The sequence below is a fragment of the Mytilus edulis genome, chromosome 12, assembly GCF_963676685.1.
Source record: "Mytilus edulis chromosome 12, xbMytEdul2.2, whole genome shotgun sequence".
NCBI lineage: Eukaryota > Metazoa > Mollusca > Bivalvia > Mytilida > Mytilidae > Mytilus > Mytilus edulis.
Genome location: NC_092355.1, coordinates 71,011,042 through 71,031,626, shown reverse-complemented (window position 1 = coordinate 71,031,626; position 20,585 = coordinate 71,011,042). Strand labels below are relative to the sequence as shown.

Below are 20,585 nucleotides of genomic sequence, written 5' to 3'. Positions count from 1 at the left end.
CAACTATCCACAAGAGACCAAAATGACGCAGACATTAACAACTATAGGTCACCGTACGACCTTCAACAATGACCAATGCCCATACCGCATAGTCAGCTATAATAGGCCCCAATATGAGAATGTAAAACAATTCAAACGAGAAAACTAACGGCTTTATTTGTATAAAAATAAATGAACGAAAAACAAATATGTAACACATAAACAAACGACAACCACTGAATTACAGGCTCTTGACTTGGGACAGGCACACACATAAATAATGTGGCGGGGTTAAACATGTAAGGACAATTTAAAAAAAAACAAAAAAACATGTAAGGACAATTTTTTTAAATAACATATATATTTTTATTTACCTTTTCTCAAAGAGGGGCGAAAGATACCAGAGGGACAGTCAAACTAAAAGATTGAAAATAAACAGACAATGCCATGGCTTCAAATGAAACAGACAAACAGACAACTAATAGAACACATGGCACAAAATAGAAAACTGAAGACAAAGCACCACGAACCCTATCAAGTGCTCCGGAAGGGTCAGAAGATCCTGTCCTACATGTGGCACCCGTCGTATTGCTAATTTTATTACAAACCGATAAATAGTGTAATTCGGTAGGTCACATTCATGAAAAGGGAAAGGAATTGTAGTTACGACATAAGGAAAATATCCTATATCATCTGTGAAACGGTTATTCTATAACGGTCAACCAACTTGTGATGGCGTCCGTGAAATTTACGAAGGGATGATTCAACTTCACCTTTTGGAACTCTTGGTTAAATAGCTTCCTTGTGAGCAGCAACCTTCTACTAACTCAGATTAGGGGAAATAACTACGTTGTTCCGAACCTTGAAGCGTATACTAAATTTTACTCTTTTTTTGAAGTTTCTAAGTTTTGAAGCAAGACATAAGTCCCTTAATTCCAATGTTCCTTAGATTTTCGAAGTCCCATTATGAGACCAATTTCAAATATTAAATCTTACATTTCTGTAATTTAGTCTTTTATTTACTCACACTTTTCTTTTCTATTCTATACTTTTGTATGTTCTTAAACTGAATTTGAAAAAGTCTTAAACAAATCTGTCGTGTTTACTATAGATGTGAAACAAAGATGCGATATGACTCTATACTACATTTATAGAAGGCTGTATCAATCTACTTTCAGAGTATATTTTTAACATAAGTCAACAATTTTCATAGACGAGTAGTTTCATTCAGACACAAGTAGTTTTTTAGAATGAAATTAATGTGTAAATTGACAAAAGACGTTTCGATCCCTAGTTCCTGTCGTATACATTCAATTCAATGAACTAAAATGTTCAAATGTAGAAAACGGTGGATTGAGCCTTGTTTTATAGCTATAGTTTTTGTAGATAAACCTCTCACTTGTAGGACAGTAGCATCAAATTTCATTATATTTACAACGAAAATTGAGCTAATACCCCTTTTTTCCTTGTTATCATATTCATCAGATACTTGCTGTGCGTCTTAATGGAAATATCACTGGTTTTTTTATATATAAAAGACTTAACATACGTGTAGTTTGTATCCAACGCAATGGATGCCGGTATTTATTATTTAGGAAAACTCATAAAAACTGTATATGCGAACGGGTACGTATTTACCAACAGCATACTATCGATTCAGGCACACAGACAATAACTTTGAGTGACCACATAGAATGTTCCAGAAAAGGTAATATCTTATTTTTTTTAATCTTTAAATATTCCATGAAATAAGAATAAATCTTTGCTTTTACCGTTTCCATTCTGCAAATTATGTTTTTTAAATGTTTTTAAATGTGGTTCAAGTTATTGTGTGGTAATCTGTATATCTTTTTGTAGACCATTGTTTGTCTTAACATTGTGTTGTCTCCCTCTCTCTTAGTCTTTGTCATAATTATGAATTGACTGTTTCTATAACTTTAATTTTTAAGCAAATATAGAGATTCTTGATGTCAGGAATAAGATTTCTTCGTTGTATTTTGAATATGTGTGTCCTCCATCTACTTGAACAATATACTTTATTAGGTCTTTCCACTTTTCTGTGGAAAGACCTATTGTTTTTCTTCTGATTATTTTTTTTTTTTTTTTTTCTTCCGCCTAATTTTCTTCTTGCGATAAACATTTGTTTCGCAATATGTCGCTTAGATATTTGGTATGTGATATCGAACAGTTTATGCGCTTTTGAAATTTACCCTGCGTAAACGAATACTTTTCTTTGTAGGAGTTATCTCCCCAACACTGTTTTCCTTGTTAGCGCATCTCCTTCGCAACCGTAAAATATTATGACAAATTTATTTTACAAAATTGCTCGTTATATCCTTCGCATGATTTGTCCTATTTTGACCGAAGTGATATGAACGCTCCATATGAGAGTTATTTCCCCTTATGCATTTGATATAAGTGATATGCATTTCTATCTTGAAAACCATAAGTGTTAGAGACCAAGGATCTTTTGATTTGAGGTCCTTGGTCCAAAAAAATAAAAATTAGGTCAAGGTCAAAGGTCAAGGTCATATTCTAATTTTTGAATTTGGCTTATTTCCACTAATTTCCAGAAACCGTATAGGATATCGACATATTATTTTTTCTAAATTGTTATTTGCGACATGTCGTAACACATAAATTTTGATTGCAAGAGTACGTTAAACGTAAAAGTGAGTTTTCTCCCCTCTTGTATCTAAAAATACGCGTTTGGTGATATAACTGATTAACCAAATATTATTAAGACCTATGGTCTTTTGATTTGAGGTCCTTGGTTTATGACCTTGAAATTGATCTCAAGGTCATAGATTAATTTGACGTTCTAGTTTTTGACCTTTGCTTTCAGCTCATATGTATACATGATATAGCCATGAGACTTTTGGCAAAAGGTATCAAACCATTTAACCTTGAAAAAAAATACCGGAAGTGACCTTGTGTAAACCGGAAGTAGCTATTTTTTGTACTTTATTAATAAAAAAAGTATATAGAACCAGATCATTTTGGAATCAGTGTCAATTAAATATTCAAATATTATCGGAAGTAACATTTTTCAAACCGGAAGTAACAAATTATCTCCCTTATTTAAAAAAATATTGTATAGAAACCATATATTTCTGGAATCAGCGTACAATAACCTATCAGTTGACGATTGAAATGACAATTTAAACTTAATTTTACAACTTTCATATTAAAATACATTGTTTTCAATGGAAAGACCTTCAATTGTTCTCTGAACAATTGGTTTTTAATTTTCTTTTTTTTTCGTTTCGACTGTTTCTTTCTTTTGAAGACGAAACGTGTGTCTGTCATTTACAGTTTTAATCATAGCTTCTACATGAATTTTTTTTATGATGAGTTTTGTTGCTTTCATCAATTTAATTTGAATTGTGTCGCGTTAGCAATCATAACAAATTACCAATTTGTTATATTTATTGAATTTTCTCATTACTAAAATATATAATTGTCATACTTTGACACGCAACCTCCAGTTCTTCGCCGCCATCGGGGCAGTCATCATTCGTATCACAAACTACGAATTCAGGTACGCAAGTACCATCGCTACACTCAAACTCATTCTGAGATACGCCACATGCTAATAATACTTTTACTTAAATAATAATCAGTAAACAAAATTTCTCTAACCGGTACCATATGTCTCGCAGTATCTGCTTACCCATTCTGAGCACAGGAGATAACCCCAAGTTGTTAGTTTGAATAATGTTTCTTAGTCTATAGTTTTCTGTGTCGTGTTTTCCGTATTTTTTTTTTGTCTGTTTATATTTTCTTTTTATCCATAGCCTTTGTCAGTTCAATTTCGACTTATGAGTTTGAATGTCCTTCTGCTAACTTTCGCCTCCCCGATAAGTATCGGACATCACTTTGAATTCATAACCGTTTCCGTAGATGTTTTATTCATTCAACCAATACGATTTATCATTTACTAACAACTTCACTCACAGAGACTTTAATAATTACATTTCAAAAGTAGACTTTGGGAATTATACATTTTGATACAAACACAAGTGCTTTATATTAAAAAAAACAGTTTTAGACAATTAATTTACATTTGTTTGAGCATAATTTTGGGAATTATACATTTTGATATAAACACAAGTGCTTTATATTAAAGAAAACCGGCTTAAGACGCTTAATTTACATAAATTTTGTCATTTTGTTGCCGATTAGAACCTCAGACATATCAGGTATAACATGTAAGCTGTGATATTGTTAATTAGAAGAATATGTAATGTTAGGGAATGCTTCTTCTGTTTCAAAGAAATTGATAATTATGCATTGCCCTTTATAAAAGCAATGTTATATGAGTCAGGAAAATTGCAATTCTCATATTATAGTTCGTTTCTGTGTTACATTTTAATGTTGTGTTTATGCTGTGTCGCAGTTCTCCTCTTTTAATTGATGCGTGTCTCTCAGTTTTAGTTTGTACCCGGATTTGTTTTTTTCTCAATCAATTTATGACTTTCGAACAGCGGTTTACTACTGTTGCCTTAATATGTCCTTTAAATGCAACAACCAGTACATGTTAGAAAAAAATATATATTGATTGATTAATTGATTGTTTGTTGGTTGCTTAACGTCCAGTGTCTAATATTTCATTCAAGTTAACAATAAACACAATAGGTTAATTGTAATAAAAGAGACCATCTGAGATGATGGTGGGAGAAATTTGGACTGTCACTCGGAAATTAGGGTGAAGTGGACAGAGACAGAAAATTTGCCTTGCAACAGGCCATCCATGGACCCCCCAAAGAGTTGTTGCAATGGGTTCTTTACGTGCAAAGAGCGTGGCACTCTCCCTACACGAGGCATCAGATTTCGCGTCCCAATTCTAAACGGACATGACTGCAAAAATCTCGCACAGTCAAACAGACGCCCCTTTTCGGCAAGCGTTTTACTGCCGGTCGGAAGAAGACCAAGTGACCATATTTCGTTTCCCAAGTCACCCTTGACATTTAGAAGATAAAATAATAATCATACCTCTGCAAAAAGCTTCAAGTTCGTCTCCGCCATCTTGACAGTCTTTATATCCGTCACATGAATAGTACCCAGGTATGCAATTCCTATTGCTACACTCATACTCATTTTGAATTATGTCACACGCTAACATGGCAAAATTACAAAATGAAATAATACTATAATATCAATAAGTAAAAAAGAAAACAATGCATTCGGCATATATTGAACATGCATAAAGCACAATTTAGAATATTCAGATACACAAATGGTCAATTGTTACAATCATTATCTTAAAATACACAACTTAATATCTTCTTTGTGTGAAAACAGATTTGCATATTATATAACACTTCCTCGAGGTATTGGACATTTCTGTTAAGCTTAGAACAGTTTCCTGTGATGTGTTTTTTTTCAACTGTCTATAAAAGTTTAATCATTAACCAAGGAAATTAAGTCAACAAAATTTGATAATTTGATATTAAGGATGAACTTTGGGAACTTAACATTTGAAATGAGGAGATATCTACATAAGCCATTTTATATCTAGAAGCCAATTTATATCTAGAAGTCATTTCATATCAAAAAGCCCAAGCCATTTCATATATAGAAGCCATTCTATATCAAGAAGCCAATTTATATCAGAAACCGTTCGGTAGATCCATGCATTTAAACTTAATATATCAACTAATTTTTACCGCTCTGAATTTGCGCTTTTAAATAACTTATATATATTAGACCGTTGGTTTTCCCGTTTGAATGGTTTTACATAAGTAATTGTATGGCCCTTTATAGCTTATTGTTCGATGTGAGCCAAGGCTCCGTGTTGAAGGCCGTACATTGACCTATAGTTGTTAACTTTTATAAATTGTTCTTTGGATGGAGAGTTGTCTCATTGGCACTCACACCACATCTTCCTATATCTATTTTGCTAGCTACTATTAAACCAGGTATCATACATAGTGTGTCTTGCTTTGATCACACATCGTTCTAAGTATAATTTAATTAGATTAGACTGTTTATAACCATAACTTCAAATGATTGACCATGTCCTAATGCTGCACACTAAAAGGATATATAACAAATATTATAGAATAACTAATCGTATCGCATGAAAAAAACGCGCGTAGAGCATGAGGTAATTATCAGTGTTGTTTGGTCATGTAAACAATATTCTTTTTTATTTTATATTTTAATTATTTGATTTCTTATACATGTTATTCTTTTAATTACACTGAAAATTGGCTTTTTTAATGACATTAGAGTAGAAAATGTTAGGAACTATGTCGTTTTGATCTGACGTTTTCATACTGCATACTGCATGTAAAGAAGGTGATGGAAAGAAAAAGTAACAACAAGTAGCTAGATAATTCGAATTGCCTTTTTTTAGATTGAATACTGACTAGAACCCACGTGTTATCTTATTTAATGTTCACACTTAATAACTACCTAACCATTAACAACTTGAATAGGCCGATTTTGATAAGGTAAGACACGTTTCACGGATACGAAACATTCAATGCTCTTCAAGTGCGTACTTTTTTTGGCCTTTTGAACATTTTTTTATCCAAGCGTCACTGATGAATTTTTTTGTAGACGTCTGGCGTGTCAGGCGTCTTCTGGCGCGTCTGGCGTAAATATAATGGTATCTATGATGAGTTTATTGAAATAATTCGTGGCAACACATTTATCATTTTTACATGTATGACAATTTAAAAATGTGCATTAAAGCGATCATTAAGAATCACACATAATTCACTAAAACACTATAAACGAGACGCGATGGATACCAAAGGGACATTTAAACTCATGAGTTGAAAAAAAACTGACATCGTCATGGGTCAATATGAGGAGAAAAGATCAACAAACAAAAATACACAAAACACAGCAATAAGCAATACTAACCCATACGAAAAAGAGGATATTTCAGAAAATCTTAAAGGATATCAAGATATTGCTCTAGATATTGCACCCGTCGTGTTGATTATGTTAGTATTAACCCGGAGAAAATCTATTACAGACGCCAGACGATGATACTAGCACCATATCGTAGAATTGACATTTTGTTTGTTATATATTGATTACGAAAGGAGAATCATTAAAAGGTACAGATATGACATGAAAATCATATCGTTAAACACTGAACTGTTTCCTTTTATAAAGACTCTAGATGAAGTAATAGGAAATTTTCATAATCAATTTTGTTTACATTCTGTTAACAACTTTTCCCGGGGAATGCTCATTTCAAATCCGTTTAAAAATTGTACCATTTTGTCTACTTTGATATACTCATAATATGTTCTGACACAAAACAAATGTTTTAATAGAGAACAAAGTAAAATACAAACAAAAATACCGAACTCCTACGAAAATTCAAAACGGAAAGTTCGTAGCCATTTGGCAAAATCAAAAGCTAAAAAAAAATGAACAAGAACTGTCATATTTCTGACCTGGTACATGCAATTTTATGTAGGAAATTATGGATTAAATCTGGTTTTATAGCTAGCAAAACCTCTCACTTGTAAAACAGTCACATACAATTTATGTCAGATTGAATAAGATATAATTAATTTAATTTGTAACAAAACCTCAGAAATCAGACACATGAAAATGGAACCTATTCACTACATTTATATACTCACACGTTACCAGATAACATACAATGAATGATGAATAGAATAGTTTTCAAATAACAGTTTTGTTGTCAAACTTTTCCATTTCACAATATATATATTTCAACAACAATGATAATCATATACCCAGCTGCATTTGTATATCTTCACACTTCTAGATAGTATGTTATCATGTGTATAATATGAATATTATATGAGCATGCTAAAAGGCAAATTCAAATTACATAAACTTACATCAATGATTTCTGTTATCTATAGGGATTTGTTTTAATAGTTTTTAATGGAATACAAGCTTTCACAGTATGGCTATAAAACAACATTTGTTAAATCATCTCTAAGTATCTATTTATTGTCTAGAATTAAATACTCGGGACGAAGAAAAAGGTCATTAACATATTTTTAATATTTCAGTCTGAATGGACATTTTAATCTGATCTAATCTAAATCGACTGAACTAAAATTGCCAAAAGCAAAACCTATAAAAACGTAATGCATCCACTTTTCAGTCGCGTTTGTTTACATTGAAGACATTTGTGCAACACTTAGGAAAACCTATAGTTTAAACATATTTATTTAGAGTTGATTGGGAAACAAGTTTTGCAACTTATATTAATCCCTTTTAACATTGCGGGTGCGAATGCTGCCTTGTAGCGGCATTAGCCTACTCTTTTTCGAAATCGACAAGGGTGTCTTTAATGTGCAAGAGATATGGCTCTCTCTTAACACAGGTCAGCCATTTATCGTCCCCTTCCGACGGACTATCATCGTTTCCTCAAGACCATACTCGCAAATGGTGTCTAGGGAGAGCATAAAATTAAGTTCCTGAAATTTTCATCCCAGACGGGAATCGAACCAGGAACCTTTGTGTTAGTAGTCCGATGCACTAACCACCCCAACACGGCTCTCAGGAAAACCTATACCACACATAAAATGAATAAAGGTCAAACATGACAAAATGCTAAAAGAAATTTACAAACATTGTAAGCAAGCAAAGTAATGACATACAGTTACAAAAGGATCAAGTGTCTTTAAGGTAAGGTTTGCGTTCACAGGGAGATAACTCGAATTCAAATAATTGAAAAAAGGAGGGACCCGCCATTTTGAATTGCTTTGATTAACCAATGTTCGATAACTACAATATTATCGAAAATAAAACAACACCAACCTCATAATCGGCGTGTTGTTGCAATCTTATCAATATTTGAATCGTACAAGTATAAACGTTATGACCCTCACTTTTTTAGTTTTCATTTATATGACGTCACGTTTAGCCATAACGTCTTTGTGCAAAAACCCATGGAGTTTCGCGGAGTTTTATTTTATTTCATAAATGTACAGTAGTTGTCGTTTGTTTATGTAATATATACGTGTTTCTCGTTTCTCGTTTTGTTTTTATAGATTAGACCGTTGGTTTTCCCGTTTGAATGGTTTTACACTAGTAATTTTGGGGCCCTTTATAGCTTGTTGTTCGGTGTGAGCCAAGGCGCCGTGTTGAAGACCGTACTTTAACCTATAATGGTTTACTTTTTAAATTGTTATTTGGATGGAGAGTTGTCTCATTGGCACTCACACCACATCTTCCTATATCTATATTTATGCCCCCTTCGTACCAAAGAGGGCATTGAGTTATATCCTTGTTTGTTTGGACGTCGATCCGAATGTACGTATCATAGTGTACATCCGTTTTTACAAAATTGGTTTCCATTCTCTAACTTTAGTTTTCCTCAACCAACTGATATAAAACTTATGCACAATGCTTTTTGCCACAAAACACAAAATAGATTTGATGTCGTCACATTTACAGCTCTAGATTTATGAGGTGTCGGACAGGGGATACCTTTCTCCATTCTCCCCGCGTCCCTTTTCTCTTGTCTCCCGCCATAAAACCTAAAAGGAGCCTAATGAATGGGAAGCTCATTTCAACATGTTCAATAGAAATCAGTCTAATATCTTGTGTTTTTATGGCTTGTCTCCTTCTTGTCCTTTCAAAAGAAAGAAATGATGTTTATTCTGCTTCAAGAACCCCTGTAACATTTGCACTGACTGTTAAGCTGTTACTTTTATTGAATATGTAAGTCTGATGCACGTCGTTCACGATTTGTTGTACAGTATAAATACAATGTCAAATTAAAGAAACGCAGGATTGAATGAAAAACGGCATATTTTTGTGACACTTTTAGTCAATTTAGATTAAAAATTTACATAATGCGCCATGTGTTTTACTTATAGAGGATGCATATATATATTCTCAGATATTGTTAATGCATAAGTTTTACGAATGACAGAATGTTGAACTTGAACTTTTCAAATGTATAGTTTGTAAGGTTTGTCCGCAAATACGCACACAACCCACAAGTTTACATCATTCGAAATATATTTTATTTTATCAATTACTTGTACAACTAACGGAGTGTTCTAATAGTAATTTTGATGGATGCATTACTTTATACTTTAACAGGTAAATGCATAATATGACGGGGGTTAAACTTGTTTCCTGTCGTCAAACAATGTGAACCAAATCAGCCGAGAACCAGCTTATGAACACAATACCGCGAGGCGCGATTAATGTTTAAACTTTTACGATGCAAAAAAAAACAAAAAAAAAACCGAAATTTTAACAAAAAAACCGACCACCTCCAAAATTGGAGAGGTGATCGGCTTTCAAAAGAAGGTGGTCGGCACACCCGACCTAAATGCCAAATGGAAAACACACACCTCTCGGGACGCATTACCCTGCTATATGATAATATGGGTAAATTTACAACACATTCTGTTACAAAAGTTACTTTTTTTGGGTTATGTATAAGTTATCTCTCCCTATCTGGCATACAATGTAGTTGAATTTGAAAACAATTTTTATGTTAAATACAGCTGTAAATATGATAAAACGCATTATTTTCTGAATTTATATGAAAAGTATTTCTTATAAGTTAACTACAACATTCGAAATTTGCAAAGTTCAATAAAGATCTAAAACAACTGATATTTACTATTTAATAATCCAAGATGGAAGCAGACATCCAAGCTAACTTAGTTCTGTTGTTCTTCCAATTGTACCTAAATAAACTCGTCATAGATACCAGGTGCGGTGTTGATTTCGACACTAGAACCATTTTATATACATGAGCGTTGTGGCATGTTTTGTTGTTACTTCGTCCTCTGAATCATGTGTTGTCCCTGGTCATGGAATTGTTAAGTGGTTTTTGAATTATAGCATATTAATGCAATAACTATATTTTCTTTAAGAGATTGTTAGGACAATACATTCAATTATATGTGATTCAATGTTTCTGGTTGTACTTTCAAAATTAAAAAGTATCTTAATGTTGAACTAGTGTTTATTCTTATCATGTATTTTGAGCGATAAATACAATGAATGTGTAAGACATTCACAAAATACCCAACCTATCAGAGTTTCTTTATTACTTAAGGATGTACTTAGGTGAGGTTTTGAAAAAAAGTAAAATCACAAAAATGATGAACTTAGAGGAAAATCTGATTGGAAAGTCCATAATCACATGGCAAACTCAAATAACAAAACACATAAAAAACGAACGGACAAAAACTGTCATATTCCTGACTTGGTACAGGCATTTTCACATGTAGGGAATAGGTGCCAAATGTTCGGACTCCTTGGTATTTTCCATGCAATACAAGGTAAAATATGTTGGCCCATAACACTTATTTGTCTATTAACATCAGACTAAATAGTCTATAAAAGGTCATCAGACAAAGATTAAGTAGATTCAAGATTTTCTTTCTTTTGATTTGAGAGGCAAATAATACCAATGCAAATATAAGATAAAAGTCCGAGTTAGCTTTTTCCCGCCATATTTTATAAATCAAATATCTTGAAAAGGAGCTCCATTACTGACCAATATTTTTCACTTATTTTGATCATTAACGAATACTCTTTCAGCTTAAAATTTCAATTTTGAATTCTTGATTTATTGAATTTTACCTCAGATCACCTAAGTACATCCGTTAAGGCTATATAAACAAGTATATAGATATCGTTTATACCCAATTTGCTCATTTTAAGATCACTCAGATATTTATGTCCTTAATACGTATAATTAATTTTACTTTTTTATAGAACTTTTAATCATTACGCGTTACCCCTGAAACCCCAATTTTATTTAATTTCCTGAAATGTTATAAAAAGACAAATCAACATTTTGTCCTTAAATAATTTGGTAATGAGGATATTTCATTCACACTCATTCGTATTTTCTAATATAAACTTAATCATACACTTTAAAACAAGAACTACAAAAAATATCCTTAAACTACATCTCAAATCATATGTCTTTAAACTGCATCTTTAAAAACAAATTTTACGAATTTGCGTTTGCTTTGCTCAATTCTCCATTTTGGTTTATGATTGCTAATTTTGAAATTGATATTCATGCGTAATATACAACTCAGGCAAATTTTAAGTAGAAAGCAGACCAAAACAATTTTATTGAAATGTGTGATTTGTACCCTCATTTTAAAAGTTAAGACGTAATGATTAGTATCAACACTTTTGCATTTTACGATTTCCCGTTTCCGTAGTAATAACCAATGACTTATAAATCACTCATTTGACCTGTATGATCGGATCGGTGTAATCTAGATTTAATATTTCAATATTATTTGGAACATAAAAATCAATTTTAAGTTAGGCATGCGGTAATACAACAGAAAACCCAATGTTTAATATTTGCTTTTGGTTTCATTTCCATAAAAAAAACTATTATATTACACACCCACTCTTCTACTTAATTGTGTTACTGTGATATTCAATTTATAAGGTATATGCATTTCAATGGTAAGACCGTACAAAATTATTTTGAAATTGTTAACTCCGCAATTTTCACTTAAACCGCTTATTTACCCTATGTCGGGATTGTAACAGTATTACTAAATTATAATCCTGGTACCTTTGATAACTATTTACACATATATTACAGTTTAACCCTGTACATTTTTTTATGCAGGTGTGTTTTAAACATTTATAATGCAGTATATGTTTCTGTTTATTATTTCTTAATTTCTTAATAGTTTGAGTAATCTATTTCAATCCATCTTTTGTAACTTTTCATTTCTTTCCCGTTAATAAAATGTTTTCAGTGAAGTTTTTGTGATGTTTTGTGTTAAAATGTGTGTGTGTGACTTTGTTTTACAACATATACATATATATAGAAAAACTTAACCACATACAAATTCTAAAAACGGGAAAAAAATTGTAATGTGTTCTGATAGTAATTTGATTGTGTATGTAATAATTCTAAAGTGAGACCGCAAACAATACATTTTAGTATTTGAAGTGTAAACTGCATTATTTTGTATTAAAAATATATTTTTGACGAATGCACGTCATTATTTCCCCTCTTTTAGCCTCTGACATTCTATAGTGATTTGTATAGCTTTTACCTATGTCATGAAGTAATAGGTGTGATATTGACTTTTTAATATTCCAACTGGAAATAAAATGTCGTATTGAGTAGAAATTACTTACCCTTCTGGAACATCTGCGATCAACATAAGTTTATGGTTGTTCGTGTTGCTTGGTTTCAATTTTACTATGTTGTGTTTTGTGTACTGTTATTTGTCTGTTTGTCTTTTTGTGGGTTTTAACCATGGCGTTTTCAGTTTAATTGTTTATCTATGGGTTTGAATGTCAGTCTTTTATCTTTAGATCCACTGTTATATACCACGACAGTTTCCTGAATATATATTTTACCTTTTCAGCTTTTTTGTCTTGAGCGTCACTTATGAGTCTTTTTGAAGACGAATCGCGTGTCTTGGGCAAGCATTCAGTTTTAAGCCAGGTATATATGATGAGTTTTTTCGGTATATACTCAACTCATACAAGCTGCTGCACAGTTGTTTTATCACGCTGCTAACACATATAGATTACCATTATTTTACAGCGAAGTAATTTCAACTATGAAAACAACTCGGTATTTCATTTATATGACGTCACACAACAATGGATGTTGTAAAATTGTTATCGATGACGTTGCATCAACGTAACTGTGAATGCTTGAAAAACCGATATAATTTATATACTTAAATTTGACTAAAATTCTATTGTTAATTATTTTCATATCCCAGGAATAGATTACCTTAGCCGTCTTTGGCATAGATTTTTGGAATTTTTGGTCCTCAATGCTCTTCGTCTTTTTTTACTTTTTTGGCTTCATAACTATTTTCATCCTACCATATCAATGATAATTCATTTCAATACAAGTGCTTGTTATAGGACTGGTGATATCCTCGGGGAATAATTACTCAACCAGCAGTGACATCGACTCAGTGGATAGGAATAAACTCACAATAGATACCAGGATATAAGTTTCATATTTGCGCAAGACGCTCGTTTTATCTACTTAAGACTCAGCAGTGACTCTCGAATAAAACAAGTAAAAAAGCCAAACAAAGAAATTGAAGACCGCCTTCGCTCTTTTTGCAATCACAGTAAATGCGTGAAAGTATCTGTCTATCAAAATGTTAATCGAAAGAACTTTTTTATTAACTGACAAAAACGAATGTAAGTTTTGATATTATATCCCTTAAGCTTGAAGTTACGACATGAATTAGGGAACTTTCAGCATTCGCATTAAATCGTATTCTTTTTGTGGTAATAAACAGATAGAACAATAAAATATTATTCATTTAGTCTTCTTTACACAAGTTGACCTCTAAAATCTTATCGTTGTCATAAAAATATTATAAATTCACTAAAAGAAATCAAGAATGAATAATGGTTGCGGAAATAAAACGAAATAACCAATGTTTTCTGTTTGTTTTCGGTTTTATTTTTCGTACGATAAAACAATGTTAAGTTAGTTAGAAAGTCTTCTCCTTAGTCATCCGTCTGTCGTACATCAATAGTAAGGTATGCAAAAGGTAAGAACTTAGAGTATTACACAAAAGTCTAAATTTTGAACTCATAATGTTGAATATGTACATCATTAACATTAAATCACAAACATACTGAAATCCGGGGGAAATTCTAAACGGACAGTCTCATATCAAACGACGAAATCAAATGACAAAAGACACCAAACGAATGGATAACAACTGTCATATTCCTGACTTGGTACATGTATGGGCATTTTTAAATGTAGAACCTTGTGGGTTGAACCTTGATTTAAAGCGTTAAATCCTCTCCCTAGTATGACAGTCGCACCATGTTCCATTTTGTTGACAACAATATGTGAACATAACAAAGGAACGTAAAATATAAAAATGTTACAAGTTACACCGTTTGATACTGGTTCGAATGGAACGTTTATGATAAGATTGCTTACTATACAAAGTCAAATTTAGTCAATTGTGTGACAAATTCTTGGAACGTACATGTCGTACAGAACTATGTTTCATTTAAATATCTTGTATGTTGACTACAAAACAATTAAAACGAAGACTATTGGGTTTTAAGATCGTGTCTCAAATTAGGATTTTATTTGCTTTTTGGTGTTGTTACGCCACTTTAAGCAACGCATTAATGTTATTTCGTAGCGGCCAGTTTTTATTGGAGGAGGAACCCGGAGTGCCCGGTGAAAACCACCGACCTGCGGTAGGAAAACTGACAATCCTAGTCAATTAAAATTACAGTAGAGTGCACACGTTCGAGCGGGGGTTCGAACTCACAAACTTAGTGTTGAATGGCTGATTACAGTAGTAACTACTTACACTCTTATTCGGAATATTATAACATCTTCAATGGCGTGAAACAAAACCGAAAGAAATAAAGTAACTTATCATCGATAATGTATTTTAAATTCATCAGAAATTTTGAATTAAATGTATTTTTTATGCATTTTTATTTTTATGTATATTCTTTTTTTAACTTCTCTGTAACCTTTGTACGTGCACGATTTTATGAGAATAAACTACATTGTACATATCTATGCAGGCAATATAAATACGAAGATGGGTAGCATTGGGTTAATTTTGGTAAATTTTATTAGATAGATAACATAGTATTAGATCGTTAGAATTGCAGGTATATGGGCTATTGCTCAAAATTAATTTTACCCTTTTTTACAACTTTGTTGGTATTTTTTTATTCAGATTTTAGTCTTAATTAAAAATTGGTAAGTATGTAAAGACGCATGACCGTTAAAGTTACTCATTTAGGTAACGGTTAGGTTTAACAGCCCCGATCGTAAATTTGCACCAAGTACCCAAAATGCACCTATTCAACATTAACAGCTAAGGAAAATCTTAAATTCTTTGTGACTAAACAATTTGTATTTTGATTAGTTGACATTATACACGCCTTATAGAATAGGTAAATATAGTCAAAAATACACTTAATGTTAACAGTTTTCAGCAACAGATACAGCTTTCGCAGGGTTTAGACAGATGTATATACGAAAACGCCACCATGCGACGTTCACCAAAAGTCATTTGTTTAAATGACCAAACAAATATGGTATAAGCATTCATTTAAAAAAATCAGTGAGCATGTACGTATGTCAAATTGTTGTAGATATTTGGAAAATTAAAACAAAACATCTGTTATATGATTTTTAATGACATAAATTTAAGTATGGATGCACTATCGGTAAATCCTCATTACGGAATCATGGATAGTTCTGCGGTCGATTCAAAGCCACTTTTCTATGACTCAATATGGATTAAAAACCAAATTGGTGTACCTACATGAATACAATAAAGAAGAATACGTCTACAAAACAAACACAGAATAGAAATTGTTGCCTTGATCATTAAAAAACGTAGGCGAGAAAACTGTCAAAAAAAGTGCAATTTGGTTACCGTCACGCTTCAGCTATTCAAGAATGCATTTATTCTGTCTGTCATCTTTTGTTGTTATTAGTATTCTTGTTTAGGTGACATCACATTTGAACACATGTATTTTATAACATGTTGTTTTACTCATTTGAAATTTTAGAAATTATGGGTTCACTTAATATAAAGAAATTATTTTTCTTTTGTCACAGTATATAGAAATGGCGACACTTGACATTCTGTTTTTCATGGTAGCTGTAATTTTCATAGGAGATGCTGATGATCCTTGTAAATTTGATAGCCGTTGCATATGTGTGAATACAAAGACGAATTTCTTGAAGGCTACTTGTGCTAGGAAGAACTTAACAACGATTCCTTGTATTCCAAAAAATATAGAAAATATATCTTTCACAAATAATGAAATTGAAAACGTTCGAAAAGATGCATTTCAGTACAATTCTATACTTCTTTATTTAGACTTGTCTACAAACAAAATTAACCTAATGAATTCTGAGGCATTCGTAGGCCTTCAAAAGCTGGAGACATTAATTATCAGCAACAACAATATCAGTTTCACCGTGTTTACATCAAAGACAGTTTTTAAACCGTTAGTATCATTGCAGTATCTTGATATAAAACATAATCCTATTCATCAAGTTGCATTCATTTTATCTCTTTCGAATCTTCAAACTCTTAAAATGGATTATGCTGAAGGGGAGACATATTTTGGCCCAGAGTATAACACTTTGAGAAATCTAACGAGCCTAGATTTGTCTGGATATTCTGGCCATTGTAAAATGAAAATTCTGACACCCCGGACGTTTGAAAATTTGCCAAATGTTGAACACTTAGATCTTAGTAAATGCCAAATAAATCTCATTTTGAATGGAACTTTCAAAACATTAAGTAATCTTACATATCTTGATCTCTCTGATAATCGATGCATGGGATTAAGAGCTTTTGTAAATATGACATATGACCTATTTTCAACGTCAATTAAGATTTTACGGATAAATAAAATCCGCCAAACGTTTGCCGTAAATACAGAAATATTAAAATGCCATTTACAACATCTTCGCAACACAACGATAACTGAGCTATATATGGATAGTAATCGCTTGCAACTATTAGAACCAGGTGCTTTAAATATGCTTCCAAAATCACTGAAAAAGATATCAGCTGGAGACAATCAATTCACATATGGTAGATATATCCTACATTTATCTGTATTGTCAAATGTTCAAGAACTAAATGTATCCTATATGGGAATTTCACACGATTATTTGGATAAGGACGAGGATTGTGATATTGTTTCCTTGGATAATTCATTGTGCGACAAAGATTTTAGACACAATAGCAATGACATTAACAAAAATGACTATTTCCAGACACCTTCTGATGATGTACCAATACCATTAAGTGTTCCGTATAAGTTGAGAATGTTTCACTACAGGCGATGCGATATGAGATATAAGTTACCAGCTATATGTTTATCAAATAATTCATTGGAATATATCGATGCCTCTTTTAATACTCTTTACGATTGGCAAGGACCATTTTATAATCTTCATAATTTGAAATATCTAGATTTATCAAATAATTTTTGCTCTAATGTTTCTAAAACATTTTTCAATGGAGCGCCAAATTTGACTTCTTTATTCGTTGGCAATAATTTGCTAGGATTTGTATTGCCCAATGACCACACAGGAGAGACGTTTTCGTCGTTAAGAATATTACAAACTCTCGATTTAGCTTATAATAGAATCAGTAATTTGCCGATTTCATTATTCAAATCTCAAAAATATTTACGTACGTTAAATTTGAGTGGGAACATGCTTGAAAATGTAAACTTTGAAATAATGCATATGACAAATCTTTATTTCGTTGATTTTTCTGACAATAGAATTTCTCTCTTAGACGTTTCATTTACTAACCAAATTGATCATTTGACCAAAAACATGCCTCATTTGACAATTGATATGTCAGGAAACCCTATCACATGTACCTGCGACTCAATTGCATTTATTGAATGGCTGTCAACTACAAACGCTCATCTAAATATGCATCAACAAGAATGTTATTCAATGAAAATGTATCTCAATAACTCAAAGGCAGTTTACGACATGCTAAGGAAGAAATGCTCATCTTATATGACAACCGTTGTCGCCGTGGTATCTTGGATGGTCATCTTTGTAATGATAATAATTGTAGGACTGCTTTATCGCTACAGATGGAAAATTCGTTATTTATATTATATTGTAAAAAGTAAACATCAAGGTTATATAAAACCTCTGCAAGTGGACAATGATTTTATGTTTGACGTGTTTATTTCCTATGCAGACGAGGACGACACGTTTGTACACAGCAAATTTCTTAAACGCGTCGAAGAGGATGGAAATATTAGTTGTTGCGTTCATAAACGGGATTTCATACCAGGAAACGATATTGCTTCTAATATAACTTCAGCTATTCACAATAGTCGCAAAACAGTCGTGATAATGTCGCAAAACTTTCTCTCGTCTGACTGGTGCCTGTTTGAATTTAATATGGCAAAAATGGAAAGCATCTATTCCCGAAGTAGTGAGAACATTATTTTTATTGTCTTCATAGAACAATTGCCATCTAAAGATCTTTCTTTGAACATTTTAGAAATTGTCCAGTCGAAATCATACATAGAATACCCGAACGACGAATATGGTGATGTCGTATTTTGGGAGAAGGTAAAAGACACATTATCAATGTAGATGGATAATTCACTGGTAAAGAAATGGTTGTTTCACGACTTGCGCTTTAGTTTAATAACATATCGCCTATTTCTTAACATTGGTTTCTATACATATTTGTAAAAAGCTAATACAAGACATTCTGATTTGCATAGTAACTGTAATTTTGAAAGCAGAATCTGAAGCAAATAATCGGAATAGTTTGTAAGCCTTCAAACACTTGAGGCATTAATTATCAGCAATAACAATATTAGTTCAACAGTGTTTACATCAAATACAGTTATAAAACCGTTAGTATCATTGCTGTATCTTGATATAAAAAATAACTCTATTCACCAATTTGGATTCATTTTATCTCTTTCGAATCTTCAATTTTAAAAATGGATTAAGTTAAAGGGAAGACATAATTTGGCCCAGAGTATAACACTTTTAGAAATCTTACGACACTGGATTGGTCGTAGTACTCTGGCCGTTGTACAATAAAAATACTGACACCTCGGACGTTTGTAAATTTGTTGAAAATTTAGATATTGGTAAATTCCGAATAAATCTCATTTTTAATGGGGCTTTCAAAACCTTAAGTCATCTGAAATATCTTGATCCCTCTAAAAATTGGTGCTTAGAATTCGCTTTTTCATAGTCTAGAATACTATGGGTAATCTTATTGTTCGTACGTTACATTATTGACTGAATTTCTATTGTTTATAATATATTTGTAAATAAAATCCGCCATACGTTTGCCGTCAACACAGACATTAAAATGCAATATGCAGTATCTTCGCCACACAAAAATAACTGAGCTATATATAAATAGTAATTGTCTACAATTATTCCTAACTTGGTACATGCATTTCCTTGAGTATAAATAATGGATTAAACCTATTTTTATACTTATGTAACTGAATCGTAATAGATGAAATGTCCGTTAAGTAGTTAAAACATTGCATGAATAAATACAATGCAAAGTCAGCCCATACGAGATGCTGGCAATGAATTAACGTTATTTCGCAGTGGAATAAAAACCGATAATTTCACATGTGAAATAACCGATCTCTGACGTTGTACAACAATAGGTGTTCACAAGACGCTGTCGATGACGTCGCATCAAATCAGCTGTGAATGCGTATCCAATGCAAACATGAGTTACGGTTTGAATGCCAATGAGCCAACTACCCATCAGAGTTTATATTACATGGAAACAGGCAATCACACGTCACTGGACGGTCTAAAACAATTATGTAAATAGAAAACTGTTTTTGCTACAAGTTATAGTTGAAATTTCTCCGTCATGGTATGGCCATTTAATGTGTTTAAAGTCATCCAGCAAATATATTAATATAATTAAGAATATAATTAAGCAATGTTCTTTAAAATTACAACTTAAATGTACGCAAAGATTAATTTAAAAAAAAATAAAAGTTATTGTTTTTATGTATACATGGATGTTTTTGCCCTGGTGATTTTTGCTTAATTGCGATCCCAATTATTGCGTGCAAGTATCTGTATCTCTCTAGCAGCATGATAGCGGAAA

The 20,585-nt window shown here is 32.2% G+C and overlaps 2 protein-coding genes across 2 annotated transcripts in view; one reads left to right on the top strand and one right to left on the bottom strand.

Annotated features, from left to right (window-relative positions):
- LOC139499281 (uncharacterized) overlaps positions 1 to 20,585 on the bottom strand; it is a 740,979-nt gene that overhangs the window by 711,434 nt on the left and 8,960 nt on the right. The window lies entirely within an intron of this gene.
- Positions 17,062 to 19,151, top strand: LOC139497816 (toll-like receptor 4). Its single transcript, XM_071286051.1, has one exon. It carries the CDS (start codon positions 17,129 to 17,131, stop codon positions 19,073 to 19,075), a length of 1,947 nt encoding a protein of 648 aa, XP_071142152.1. The 5' UTR covers positions 17,062 to 17,128; the 3' UTR covers positions 19,076 to 19,151.

What these genes read in the sequence shown, in the direction of transcription:
- LOC139497816 (XM_071286051.1), top strand. Translation starts at nt 17,129, where the DNA reads ATGAAAATTCTGACACCCCGGACGTTTGAAAATTTGCCAAATGTTGAA.